Source organism: Mobula hypostoma, chromosome 6 (genome assembly GCF_963921235.1).
Source record: "Mobula hypostoma chromosome 6, sMobHyp1.1, whole genome shotgun sequence".
Taxonomy (NCBI): Eukaryota; Metazoa; Chordata; class Chondrichthyes; order Myliobatiformes; family Myliobatidae; genus Mobula; species Mobula hypostoma.
In genome coordinates this window covers 18,504,763-18,519,108 of record NC_086102.1, presented here as the reverse complement: position 1 = coordinate 18,519,108, position 14,346 = coordinate 18,504,763, and the positions used below count along the sequence as shown (strand labels likewise).

General features: G+C 46.9%; 1 protein-coding gene across 1 annotated transcript in view; it reads right to left on the bottom strand.

Annotated features, from left to right (window-relative positions):
* The window catches only part of cbr1 (carbonyl reductase 1), a 35,588-nt gene that overhangs the window by 12,480 nt on the left and 8,762 nt on the right, over positions 1 to 14,346 (bottom strand). Inside the window, exon 2 of the mRNA XM_063050332.1 lies at positions 8,668 to 9,070. Within this exon, the coding sequence (XP_062906402.1) occupies positions 8,668 to 9,070 (403 nt within the window). The remainder of the gene's footprint in view (positions 1 to 8,667; positions 9,071 to 14,346) is intronic.

Sequence of the window (14,346 nt, the reverse complement as noted above, 5' to 3'; positions counted from 1 at the left end):
CTATAGGAAGAAGCGCAGTCGACGTTTCAGGCCGAGACCCTTCATCAGGACTAACTGAAGGAAGAGTGAGTAAAGGACTGCGTTACTTCAGGCCTAATCAGTTCCCCTCTACCACCACTCTGCTCCGTCTAGCAGAATTAGTCCTTACTCTTAATAATTTCTCCTTTTGCTCCTCCCATTTCCTCCAAACTAAAGGTGTAGCTATGGGCACCCGTATGGGTCCTAGCTATGCCTGCCTTTTTGTTGGGTTTGTGGAACAATCTATGTTCCGTGCCTATTCTGGTATCTGTCCCCCACTTTTCCTTCGCTACATCGACGACTGCATTGGCGCTGCTTCCTGCACGCATGCAGAACTCGTTGACTTTATTAACTTTGCCTCCAACTTTCACCCTGCCCTCAAGTTTACCTGGTCCATTTCTGACACCTCCCTCCCCTTTCTAGATCTTTCTGTCTCTGTCTCTGGAGACAGCTTATCCACTGATGTCTACTATAAGCCTACTGACTCTCACAACTATCTGGACTATTCCTCTTCTCACCCTGTCTCTTGCAAAAACGCCATCCCCTTCTCGCAATTCCTCCGTCTCCGCCGCATCTGCTCTCAGGATGAGGCTTTTCATTCTAGGACGAGGGAGATGTCTTCATTTTTTAAAGAAAGGGGCTTCCCTTCCTCCACTATCAACTCTGCTCTTAAACGCATCTCCCCCATTTCACGTACATCTGCTCTCACTCCATCCTCCCACCACCCCACTAGGAATAGGGTTCCCCTGGTCCTCACCTACCACCCCACCAGCCTCCGGGTCCAACATATTATTCTCCGTAACTTCCGCCACCTCCAACGGGATCCCACCACTCAGCACATCTTTCCCTCCCCCCCTCTCTCTGCATTCCGCAGGGATCGCTCCCTACACAACTCCCTTGTCCATTCGTCCCCCCCATCCCTCCCCACTGATCTCCCTCCTGGCACTTATCCGTGTAAGCGGAACAAGTGCTACACATGCCCTTACACTTCCTCCCTTACCACCATTCAGGGCCCCAAACAGTCCTTCCAGGTGAGGCATCACTTCACCTGTGAGTCGACTGGGGTGATATACTGCGTCCGGTGCTCCAGATGTGGCCTTTTATATATTGGTGAGACCCGACGCAGACTGGGAGACCGCTTTGCTGAACATCTACGCTCTGTCCGCCAGAGAAAGCAGGATCTCCCAGTGGCCACACATTTTAATTCCACATCCCATTCCCATTCTGACATGTCTATCCACGGCCTCCTCTACTGTAAAGATGACGCCACACTCAGGTTGGAGGAACAACACCTTATATTCCGTATGGGTAGCCTCCAACCTGATGGCATGAACATTGACTTCTCTAACTTCCGCTAGGCCCCACCTCCCCCTCGTACCCCATCTGTTACTCTTTTTAATGCACACATTCTTTCTCTCACTCTCCTTTTTCTCCCTCTGTCCCTCTGAATATACCTCTTGCCCATCCTCTGGGTCACCCCCCCCCCCGTCTTTCTTCCCGGACCTCCTGTCCCATGATCCTCTCGTATCCCCTTCTGCCTATCACCTGTCCAGCTCTCGGCTCCATCCCTCCCCCTCCTGTCTTCTCCTATCATTTTGCATCTCCCCCTCCCCCTCCAGCTTTCAAATCCCTTACTCACTCTTCCTTCAGTTAGTCCTGACGAAGGGTCTCGGCCTGAAACGTTGACTGCGCTTCTTCCTATAGATGCTGCCTGGCCTGCTGCGTTCACCAGCAACTTTGATGTATGTTACCTCATATACCATCTAGGTAGTTTCCAGCCCCTTGGTATGAACACAGAATTCTCCAACTTCTGGTAATTCCCTCCCCCTCCCTTCCCCTATCCCTATGTCACTCTGCCCCCTCCCCCAGCTGCCTATCACCTCCCTCATGGTTCTGCCTCCTTCTACTACCCATTGTGTTTTCCCCTATTCCTTCTTCACCTTTCCTGCCTATCATCTCCCTGCCTCCCCTCCACCACCCCTTTATCTTTCCCCTTACTGGTTTTCCACCTGGAACCCACCAGCCTTCTCCTTCCCACCCTCCCCCCACCTTCTTTATAGGGCCTCTGCCCCTTCCCTCCTCAGTCCTGACGAAGGGTTCCAGCCCAAAACGTCGACCGATCTTTTCCACGGATGCCACCTGACCTGCTGAGTTCCTCCAGCGTGTTGTGAGTGTTGTTCTGCTTACAAACATCAAAGTTGCTGGTGAACGCAGCAGGCCAGGCAGCATCTCTAGGAAGAGGTACAGTTGCCGTTTCGGGCCGAGACCCTTCGTCAGGACTAACTGAAGGAAGAGTGAGTAAGAGATTTGAAAGTGGGAGGGGGAGGGGAAGATCCAAAATGATAGGAGAAGACAGGAGGGGGAAGGATGGAGCCAAGAGCTGGACAGGTGATTGGCAAAAGGAATATGAGAGGATCACGGGACAGGAGGCCCAGGGAGAAGGAAAGGGGGGGGAACCCAGAGGATGGGCAAGGGGTATAGACAGAGGAAGAAAAAGGAGTGAGAAAGAAAGAATGTGTGTATATAAATAAATAACAGATGGGGTATGAGGGGGAGGTGGGGCATTAGCAAAAGTTAGAGAAGTCAATGTTCATGCCATCAGGTTGGAGGCTACCCAGACGGAATATAAGGTGTTGTTCCTCCAACCTGAGTGTGGCTTCATCTTTACAGTAGAGGACACCGTAGAGAGACATATCAGAATGGGAATGGGACGTGGAATTAAAATGTGTGGCCACTGGGAGATCCTGCTTTCTCTGGCAGACAGAGCGTAGATGTTCAGCAAAGCCGTCTCCCAGTCTGCATCAGGTCTCGCCAATATATAAAAGGCCACATCGGGAGCACCGGACGCAGTATATCACCCCAGCCGACTCACAGGTGAAGTGTCGCCTCACCTGGAAGGACTCTCTGGGGCCCTGAATGGTGGTAAGGGAGGAAGTGTAAGGGCATGTGTAGCACTTGTTCCGCTTACAAGGATAAGTGCCAGGAGGGAGATCAGTGGGGAAGGATGGGGGGGGCAACGAATGGACAAGAGAGTCGCGTAGGGAGCGATCCCTGTGGAAAGCGGCGGGGGGGAGGGAAAGATGTGCTTAGTGGTGGGATCCCGTTGGAGGTGGCGGAAGTTACGGAGAATAATATGTTTCTATATATTGACGAGACCCGACGCAGACTAGGAGATCGTTTTGCTGAACACCTACGCTCTGTCCGCCAGAGAAATTAGGATCTCCCAGTGGCCACACATTTTAATTCCACGTCCCATTCCCATTCTGATATGTCTATCCACGGCCTCCTCTACTGTAAAGATGAAGCCACACTCAGGTTGGAGGAACACCACCTTATATTCCATCTGGGTAGCCTCCAACCTGATGGCATGAACATTGACTTTTCAAACTTCCACTAATGCCCCAGCTCCCCCTGGTACCCCATCTGTTATTTATTTATATACACACACATTCTTTCTCCCTCTCTCTTTTTTCTCCCTCTGTCCCTCTGACTATACCCCTTGCCCATCCTCTGGGTTCCCCCCCCCACACTTGTCTTTCTCCCCGGACCTCCTGTCCCATAACGCCCTCATATCCCTTTTGCCAATCACCTGTCCAGCTCTTGGCTCCATCCCTCCCCCTCCTGTCTTCTCCTATCATTTTGGATCTCCCTCTCCCCCTCCCACTTTCAAATCCCTTACTAGCTCTTCCTTCAGTTAGTCCTGACGAAGGGTCTCGGCCCGAAACGGCAACTGTACCTCTTCCTAGAGATGCTGCCTGGCCTGCTGCGTTCACCAGCAACTTTTATGTGTGTTGCTTGAATTTCCAGCATCTGCAGAATTCCTGTTGGTTGCACCTTATAAACATACCGAATGCCAAAGAGAGGTTAATTTAAAATCAAAACGAACAACTTATAGTATTCAATCAGAGCTCACCGTGAGGTTTGATGATTGGGAGAAGCTCAGTGCACATATCCCGGCTGGCGAAGAAATTGGTGGCCATCGTCACTTCAGCTTGGGTGCCGAACGGGGTTGGATCTGCCACTTTAAAAGCGATGCCAGCGTTGTTAATCAGGACGTCGATGCCCCCGTACTTCTCGAGCATAAACGCGCGCAGCTTTCGGATGCTCGGCAGGTTGTCGATGTCCAGCTGATGGAAGAGCGGCTTCAGCTGCTCCTGCCGCAGCTTCTCCACCGCCTGCTGCCCGCGGCCCACGTCCCGGGCTGTCAGGTACACGTCCCCGTCAAACTGTCGGCACAGAGCCCGCACCACCTCCAGCCCGATGCCCTTGTTGGCTCCGCTCACCACCGCCACTCGCGTCGACATGTCTCTGGGACACTGGAAATTTCGCGGAAGAAACTGAGTGCGAGGAAATAGATTCAAACCCCCGAGTGCGCAGGCGCTTCGCGAGTTTCTGCTCGACACCCAGCAGCCCAAATGAAAACACACGTTATCGTCTGCATCTGCAGAATTCCACTTGTTTACGGGCCTAAATGAAACGCGAGGTTTTGCAGGTACTAGAAAACTAGAGTAACACACACACACAGAATGCTCAGCAGGTCTTGCATCATCAATGGAGGGGAATAAACAGTCCGTGTCACTTTATTGTTTATTATAAGATATAATAGCACCTTGCCTGCTCTCCTCCCTCCTCCTTTCTCTTTCTCCCCAGGCTTCCTGTCCCACAATTCTCTCCCTTCTCCAGCTCTTGGCTCCATCCCTCCCCCTCCTGTCTTCTCCTATCACTTCGGATCTCCCCCTCCCACTTTAAAACCTCTTACTATCTCTTCTTTCAGTTAGTCCTGAAGAAGGGTTCCCAGCCCAAAACGTCGACCGTACCTCTTCCTGTAAATACTACCTGACCTGCTGAGTTCCTCCAGCACTTTTTGTGTGTGTTGCTTGAATTTCCAGCATCTGCAGATTTCCTCGTGTGGAGCATAATTAGGCCATTTGGCCCATCGAGGCTGCTCCGCCTTTCAATCATGGCAGATCCCTTTCCCCCCTCCTCAGCCCCACTCCCCAGCCTTCTCCCCATAATCTTTGATGCCGTGTCCAATCAAGAACCTATCAATCTCTGCCTTTAATGCACCCAATGATCTGGCCTCCACAGCTGCCTGTGGTAATAAATTCCACAAATTCACTACCCTCTGGCTAAAGAAATTTCTCTGCATCTGTTTTAAATGTATGCCCCTCTATCCTGAGGCTGTATTCTCTTGTCCTAGACTCTCCCACCATGGGAAACATCCTTTCCACATCTACTCTGTCTTGGTCTTTCAACATTCAAAAGATTTCAATGAGATCCCCCCCTCATCCTTCTAAATTCCGGCATGTACAGACCCTGAGCCATTAAACGTTCCTCGTATGATAACCCTTTCATTTCTGAAATAATCCATGTGAACCTCTGCTGACCCCCTCCAATGCCAGCACATTTTTTTTAAGAAGAGGACCATCTAAGATCCTCCATAAATGCTGCCTAGCCTGCTGAGTTCCTCCAGCATTTCATGAGCACCGGTTTTCGGTACCCCACCAGGTGCACTGTCAGGGTCTGACTTTTGCAAGATTTCACCCTCTGGAGGGATGGTGTGATGTTGGCCTCCAGCTTTGTAACTGGATCCTTCTCCTTGTTTGTACGCAGGGAGAAGCACAGCCTGATGGTCTGATTTACCGAGTGTTGCTTTGATCTGAATTACCAAGAGAGGTGAGGTCAGTAGGCATTTTTGTTGGTTATGTAGCAATGGTCAAAGGGTGTTTGGGGACCTGGTGGGCCAGGAGATGTGTTGGTAGTACTTTGAAAACACAAGTTTAAGTTGGCCTAGTTTGAAGTCCACAGCAGTGATGAAGAGGGCATCTGAGTATCTCATTTCAAGGTTGTTGACCATTGAGTAGTGTAGTTGATTGAGTACGGGGCTCATGTCTGTCTGCGATGGGATGTAGACTAGCTGATTGATTTCCCATGGCTCATAGTATGGATGCCACATTACCATCAGATATTCCAAGCTGGGTGAACAGGAACCATCACTACCAAGCACCATGAGGTCTTGATAAAGAAGCAGGCCTCTCTGCCTCTAACTTTGCCCCAGGACACCGTATGGTCTACATGGTGAATTGAGAAGCCCTCGGTACCTTGACCAGGCATGGCCCTTGTGAGCACAGAAGTAATTTCTGTCTAAACTAGAATTAGGAGTGAACAGCAGGCCTTGCACTATACGACTTCCTTCAATGTGAGGTCAGGTTGCATGAGTGGCAGTGGCCTGGATCCAATCAGTTAGATGCCTTTTGTGCACATTTAGCACTGCATGTCACACTCACACAGACCCCACATCTCTGGATGAGCTTGTCATCTCAGTCTCCAAGACTGACATTCAGGCATCCTTCAAGAGGGTGAATCCATGGAAGGAATCTGATACAGAGGGTGTACCTGGTCAAGTATTTTAAAGGGAACCTGAGGGGGGACTTCTTCACTCAAGGTGGTGAGAGTGTGGAATGAGCTGCCAGTGGAAGTGATGGTTGCTAGTTAGATTTCAATGTCTCAGAGAAATTTCGATAAGAGCATGGATGGAAGGGGTATGGTCCAGGTGTGGGTCAATAGGACGAGGCAGATAAATAGTTTGACACAGACAAGATGGGCAAAATGGCCCGTTTGTGTGCTGTAGAGCTCTATGATGAAGTACGAAAGATCTGTGCAGACCAACCGGCTAGTGTATTTGCAGACACAGTCAAACTCTCGCTTCAGTGTACCGGCGCCATCAGATTCAGAAAGGCATCGATTGTACTGGTGCCCAAGAAGAGCATGGTGACCAGCCTCAATAACTACCGTCTAGTAGCAGTTAAATCAACCATAAGGAACGGCTTTGCGAAGTTGTTTATGGCCTGGATCTGCCTAGTGCCATAACAGGTCAACAGCAGAAATGATTCTCTGGCTCTTCACTCTGGACAACCCAGGTACCACCAGGAAGTTGTACATCAGGCCATTCACCTGCGATTGTTACATAGAACAGTACAGGCCCTTCAGTCCACACTGTTGAAAGGAAGAAAGTTTAGCTTTCCTTGTTGCATGTACATCGAAACATACAGTGAAATATCGTGCTCACTTTTTAACCTACTCTAAGATCAATCTAACCCTTCCCTCCAGTATAAGCCTCCATTTTTCTTTCATCCAAATGCCAAACCTGCTCAGGCTCTCAGGACCCCAGCCTCTGAGGCTTTAGTCATAAATCCTGTGCACCCCAAAAAGTTACAGTCTTTGTATAGTCTAAGTTATAGTTTCAGCTTCAGGGTGGCATAGTATTTGCTCAAAAAAAGGTTTTTAATTAAAAAGCCCCTATATTACATTATGGACTGTGATCATCTAACATCCAGACTCCAGGTGGAATTGCCCTGTTGTTCCTGCTGAAGTCGGGGGTAAATTGATAACATTTTAAACATGAGAAATTCTGTAGATGCTGGAAATCCAAAGCAACACATATAACATGTTGGAGGAACTCGGGTAGCATCTATGGAAATGATTTTGTTGCAAGAGTTCTTGCTTCCACCACTCACTCAGGCAGCAGGTTGCATTCCGAGGAGAAACACAGGAAGCAGATGCAGGGAGATTCGGAGGGGAAAAATGGATTAAAACTTTTGAACAAAACCTACTGTATTAAGCAATGTTCAAAAACTACAAAAAGTTCTCCGTGGCACCCTGAGACACAAACTCACTGGCCAACTTTTCTGCTGCCGTTTAGGCCTGTTAAAGTATGCACGAAGGTTGGTGTACACACAGCACAGTGGCCATCACAATGCTGACAGCTAATCCACCAATCTTTCTCTGCCCTTTACTCTTGTAACTAAGAAAGCAAGTGTGATAAGATGGCTAGTCTATGACAGCACAGTACAGGCCCTTCGGCCCACAATGTTGTGCCACCTTTTAACCTACTCCAGGATCAATCTAACCCTTCCCTCCCACATAGCCCTCCATTTCTCATCCATGTGTCTATCTAAGACTCTTTTAAATACCGCTAATATACCTGCCTCTACCACCCCTCCGAGTGCAGTACAGGCACCCATCTCTCTCTCTCTCTCTGCATTTAAACAAAACTGAAATCTAATATTCCTCCTATATTTTACTCCAATCGCCTTAAAATTATGCCCCCTTGTATTAGCCATTTCTGGCCTTGGGAACAAGTCTCTGGCTGTCCACTCGATCCATGTCTCATCATATTTTACATTGCACATCCCCATCACATTAGCTCTCGTCTACCTTCACTTCGTAGTGGCTAGCACAACACCATTACAGTGCCAGTGATGGGGATTCATTGCCGATGTTGTCTGTAAGGAGTTTGTGGATCCTCCTCGTGACTGCTTGGGTTTCCTCCAAGAGCTCCGATTTCCTCCCACATATGCATTAGTAGAGCAATTGGTCACATAGGTACAATTGGGTGGCAGAGTCTCATTGGGCCAGAAAGCCTGCTACTGTGTAATTAAAATTAAAAAGCAAGAGAAATTCTTCATAGAATTTATCTAATTTTAATTATTTCCACTGAGTAAACAAAGCCATAAATTTGCAAGAATCAACATACAGATTTGTGGATCAAAAATAATCTTCTGAACTTTGTGCTCCCAAATTTTTGTATCTGCCCCATGGCCTAAATTTTAAAATTACCACTCCTGCACAGTTTTATTGGTAACGTACTCTCCGTGTGGGCCTTCTGCACCTTCTGGTAGAAGGGCTAAATAAACGGGGGTCACAGCCCCCTCTTCGGCTGTGCCGGGTGCATTAGGACCAGCCATATCGGTTTTCACCCAACCAGGGCAGCAGGCATTCAAGAGGATCTTGTCTGCTGCTCTCTCCTTACTCAACCTCCGGGCAAGGATCTTGGAGAGGACAGTAAGCCCCAACTTTGTAACCCCATAGGCATGGGAGGGCCAGCCCTGCTGGGTGTGCACCTCTTTTTTAGCATCCTCAACAAACTTCCTCATCAGCTCCACCAATTCTTCCTCCGTGATGGTGGTGCTGCGGAATTTCACCTGCAGTTCCGGGCTGCAGTTCTTCAGAGCTCTGGCACCGGACATGCTGGATACATTCACCACTCTTCCTGCCAATTTAAAAGTTTGCAAAACATTAGACACAAAGAACAAAAGAAAGAGTGAGAGCATCTTTTCTCTCAATTTAATCCTATTTTCACTTTACCAAATTGGACACGAGATGCTGGAAATCCATCGCAATACACACAAAGTGCTGGAGGAACTCAGCAGGCCAGGCACCATCTATGGAAAGGGATAAACAGTCGGTGTTTCAGGCTGGGACCCTTCATCGGACTGGGTTATTGTTCAAGCCAAACTCTCCAATTGTAGGCATGTCAGGTATCATGTCATATGACATGGGAAATCATGCTCTCTTGACCATAACTGTTCTTGGCAAATGTTTCTACAGCATGTGGTTTGTCAATGCCTTCTAGACAGTGTCTTTACAAGATGGGTGATCCCAGCCATGATCAATACTCTTCACAGTTTGTCTACCCAACGTCAGTGGTCACATAACCAGGGCTCGTGACATGCATCAGCCGCTCATACAACTATCCACCGCTGCTCCCAGGGCTTCATGTGACCCTGATCGGGAAGTGGGGTTCTCAGCAGGTGCTACACCTTGCCCAAGAGTGGCCTGCAGGCTAGCAGAGGGAAGGAGCACCTTATACTTCCTTTGGTAGAGACACATCTTCACCCTGTCACCCTTGTAGGAATGTAATTACCAAAACTACAGATCCTGACTGAGTTTGTATTTACATAGCAAAGTGGAACAGGTCTTTGATAATAAATTAACTTTATCAGGCTGTTAAGTCCAAGGTCACTCACTAATCAAAGTATATATACACTCATTTTATTAGTTATACCTGTACTCCTGCTTGTTAAAGCAAATATCTAATTAGACAATCATGTGACAACTCAATGCATAAAAGCATACAGACATGGTCAAGAGGTTCAGTTGTTGTTCAGAGCAAACATTAGAATGGGCAAGTAATATGATTTAAATGACTTTGACTGTAGATTGCTAGTGCCAGACAGGGTGGGGCTTGAGTATCTCAAAAACTGCTGATCTTTTGGAATTTTCTAGAGTTTACAGAGTGTACACGGTGTGAAATACAAAACATTCCCAGTGACCAGCATTTCTGTGGGCAAAAATGACTTATTAATAGAACAGCACAGCACAGGAACGGGCTTTTTGGCCTACAATGCTGTGCTGAATCAATTAAATTAGTAATCAAATGGCTAACTGGTAGCTTCTGCCTACGCAATGCCTATATCCTTCCATTTTTCTCACACTAATGTGCCTACCTAAACATCTCTTCAGTCTCTAACATTTTTGCCTCTACTGCCACCTCAGGCAGCACATTCCAGACATCCACAACTCTTTAAAAAGAAAACTTGCCCCTCACATCTCCTTTGAACTCAACCCCCTCACCTTAAGTGCCTACCCTCTGTTATTGGACATTTCAACCCTTAGAAAAAGATATTGTATGTCTACTCTATTGATGACTCTCAATTTTGTAAACCTCCATTAGATCTCCCCTCAGCCTCTGCTGCCCCAGAGAAAACAACACAAGTTTATTAACCTCTTTATTATTAGACGAGCCCTCTAATCCAGGCAACACTGTGGTAAACCACTTCTGCACCTTCTCCAAAACCTTGACATCCTTCCTATAATGTAACGACCCAAACACTATGCAATACTCCAGATGCAGCCTAACTAGTTTTATTAAGCTGCAACATTAACTTCCTGACTTTTAAACTTAATGCCTCAACTACTAAAGACAAGAATGTCTTATGCCTTCTTAACCACTCTATCAACCTGTGTAGCAGTTTTCTGGCTATGATCTTAGACCACAAGATCCCTCTGTTCATCAACACCATTAAGGATCTTGCTCTGAACAGTGTACTGTCTCTTTGCATTTGACCTAACAAGGTGCAATACTTGAGATTCGACCGGGTTAAACTCATTCCCTGCCCATATCTGCAACTGGTTTATATCCCGTTGTATTCTTTGCAGTGTTCTACACTGTCCATAACACCATCAACCTTCATGTCCGCAGACTTACTAACCCATCCATCTACGTTTTCAACCAGGTATTTATATACATCACAAACAGTTGAGGTTCCAGCACAGACCCCAGCGAAACATCATTAATGACTGACCTCCAGTTAGAGTAAGGGTACGTCCACACTACACCGGATAATTTTGAAAACGAAGCTTTTTCTTTTCATTTTGACCTTCTATCCACACTGAAATGGCGTTTTCATCCCCCGAAAACAAAGATTTTCAGAAACGGTCTCCAGAGTGAATAAATCTGAAAACGCCTAATATCCATTGTAGTGTGTATGGGGTAAACGGAGAGATTTAAAAACGCTGTCATGACACCACCAGAACAACAATGTTTTTTCTGCTTCTGCTTGGTACTGCGCAAGCTGTTATACCGCGTAGTCGGTGTGAAGGGCGTGAAAGTTAAATTGTAAAGTGAGCTTTTTTGACTATTTAAAAATGCTGTCATGACAGAAGGGTTAGAAATGTACTCACCAAATACTTTGACCCATAGCTTACTGAATAAATAAGTATACTCCCTTTGCCCTGTTTCTGTCCTCGCTTGTATGAAGGTGGTTCACCTATTTATGCAAGTACTTCTCTGACAAAAGAGGTGTAACAGCCTAATGTAACATTGTATGGAAATACAAGACAACACTGATGCAGACATTTTATACATTTAACAAGGTGCTTTATTAATGCAACAGAGTTAGTCAGTTTTTCAATGTTCGTCATCAGCTGGGTCATACTGTCCGTGAGCTCCCTGTCGGTTGCCTCCATACGCTCCAGTATTTGTTTTTTTAGTTTTAAGTCCTCCTGCGCGAGAGCCAAGAGCAATTCCTTTTAAGTTTTTCTACTCTGTAACTGGACAAATGTGCACTAAGTACTGCATACCGTTTCATAGAACATAGAATAGTACAGCACAGTACAGGCCCTTCGGCCCACAATGTTGTGCCGACCCTCAAACCCTGCCTCCCCTATAAGCCCCCACCTTAGATTCCTCCATATACCTGTCTAGTAGTCTCTTAAACTTCACTAGTGTATCTGCCTCCACCACTGACTCAGGCAGTGCATTCCACGCACCAACCACTCTCTGAGTAAAAAACCTTCCTCTAATAACCCCCTTGAACTTCCCACCCCTTACCTTAAAGCCATGTCCTCTTGTATTGAGCAGTGGTGCCCTGGGGAAGAGGCACTGGCTATCGACTCTATCTATTCCTCTTATTATCTTGTACACCTCTATCATGTCTCCTCTCATCCTACTTCTCTCCAAAGAGTAAAGCCCTAGCTCCCTTAATCTCTGATCATAATGCATACTTTCTAAACCAGGCAGCGTCCTGGTAAATCTCCTCTGTACCCTTTCCAATGCTTCCACATCCTTCCTATAGTGAGGTGACCAGAACTGGACACAATACGCCAAGTGTGGCCTAACCAGAGTTTTATAGAGCTGCATCATTACATCGCGACTCTTAAACTCTATCCCTCGACTTATGAAAGCTAACACCCCATAAGCTTTCTTAACTACCCTATCCACCTGTGAGGCAACTTTCAGGGATCTGTGAACATGTACCCCGAGATCCCTCTGCTCCTCCACACTACCAAGTATCCTGCCATTTACTTTGTACTCTGCCTTGGAGTTTGTCCTTCCAAAGTGTACCACCTCACACTTCTCTGGGTTGAACTCCATCTGCCACTTCTCAGCCCACTTCTGCATCCTATCAATGTCTCTCTGCAATCTTTGACAATCCTCTATACTATCTACAACACCACCAACCTTTGCGTCGTCTGCAAACTTGCCATCCCACCCTTCTACCCCCACATCCAGGTCGTTAATAAAGATCACGAAAAGTAGAGGTCCCAGAACAGATCCTTGTGGGACACCACTAGTCACAATCCTCCAATCTGAATGTACTCCCTCCACCACGACCCTCTGCCTTCTGCAGGCAAGCCTTGTTTTTTGTGTGTCCTGCGCATGCCCGGTAGGAGAAGATTCGCCCAAATACTGTCTAATGTGGATGGAGATATTTTGAAAAACACTTAATGTGGATGCCTGTCATTTTTACTCGAACCCGGCATTTTCAAAATTATTCAGCGTAGTGTGGATGTAACCTAAGTCCCATTGACCACTACTCCATCTTCTACAGGCAAGCAAATCCTGAATCCAAACAGCCAATTCACCATGGATCTTAATCTTCTGGATGTGCCTCCCAGAGGGACCTTGTCAAATCCCTTACTAAAATTCATGTAGACATCATCCACAGATCTACCTTCATAACCCTTGTCACCTCACCCAAACAACTCAATTAAGCTAGTAAGACATGGCTTCCCTGCACAAAGCTATGCTGGCTGTCCCTAATTACACCACAGTTTTCCAAATACTTGGGGATAGGATTTATTTTCCAAACAAACTCTATCCCCAAGAATTCTCTCAAGTAATTTCCCTCCCACTGACCCGAGACTGACCAGTCTATAGTTTCCAGGAATAGCCCTGGTTCCCTTCTCGAACCAGCTACTTACCAGTCCTCCAGGTCCCTGCCTGTGCCTAGAGAGAACATGAAGTTATTGGTCAACGCCCCAGCAACCTCTCCCTTTACCTCACTCAATAATCTGAGGTATATACCATCAGGCTCTGGGGATTTATCCAATGTAAAGCTCTTTAAAAAACCCAACATTACCTCCTCTTACACCTTGAAATGCCCTAGAATATCAATATGCTCAGTACTGATCTCCCTAGCCCCCACACCCTTCTCCTTGATAAATACGGATGGAAAGTACTCGTTAAGGATCTCACCCATATCCCCCATATCCTTCATATCCAAGCAAATGTTCCCCCCCCCCTTATCCTTGAGTGGCCTTAACCTCTCCTTAGTTATTCTCTTGCTCCTGGTACATGTATGGAATGCCTTGGAATTCTCTTTAATCCTACTTGCCTAGGACTTTTCATGGCCGCTTTTCTGTTTCCTAATTCTCTTGAGCTCCTTTCTGGCTTTCTTATAATCTTGAAGAGCTCCGTTTGATTCTAGCTTCCTAAGTTTTACATTATTTTCCTTTTTCTTCTTGACTAAATTCATCAGCTCTCTCAACATCCAAGTTTCTCTTACCTTGCCATCCTTGTCCTTTCTTCAGGCCAGAACATATCTGTCCTGTACTCTGTGCAGTTGGCCACTTAAACACCTTTCACATGTCAGATGTGGACTTGCCCAAAAACAGCTGTTCCCAAATAACTCTTCCTAGTTCCTGCCTAATGCTCTTGTAGTTTGCCCTGCTCCAATTTAATACTTTCCCCACAAGGTCCGT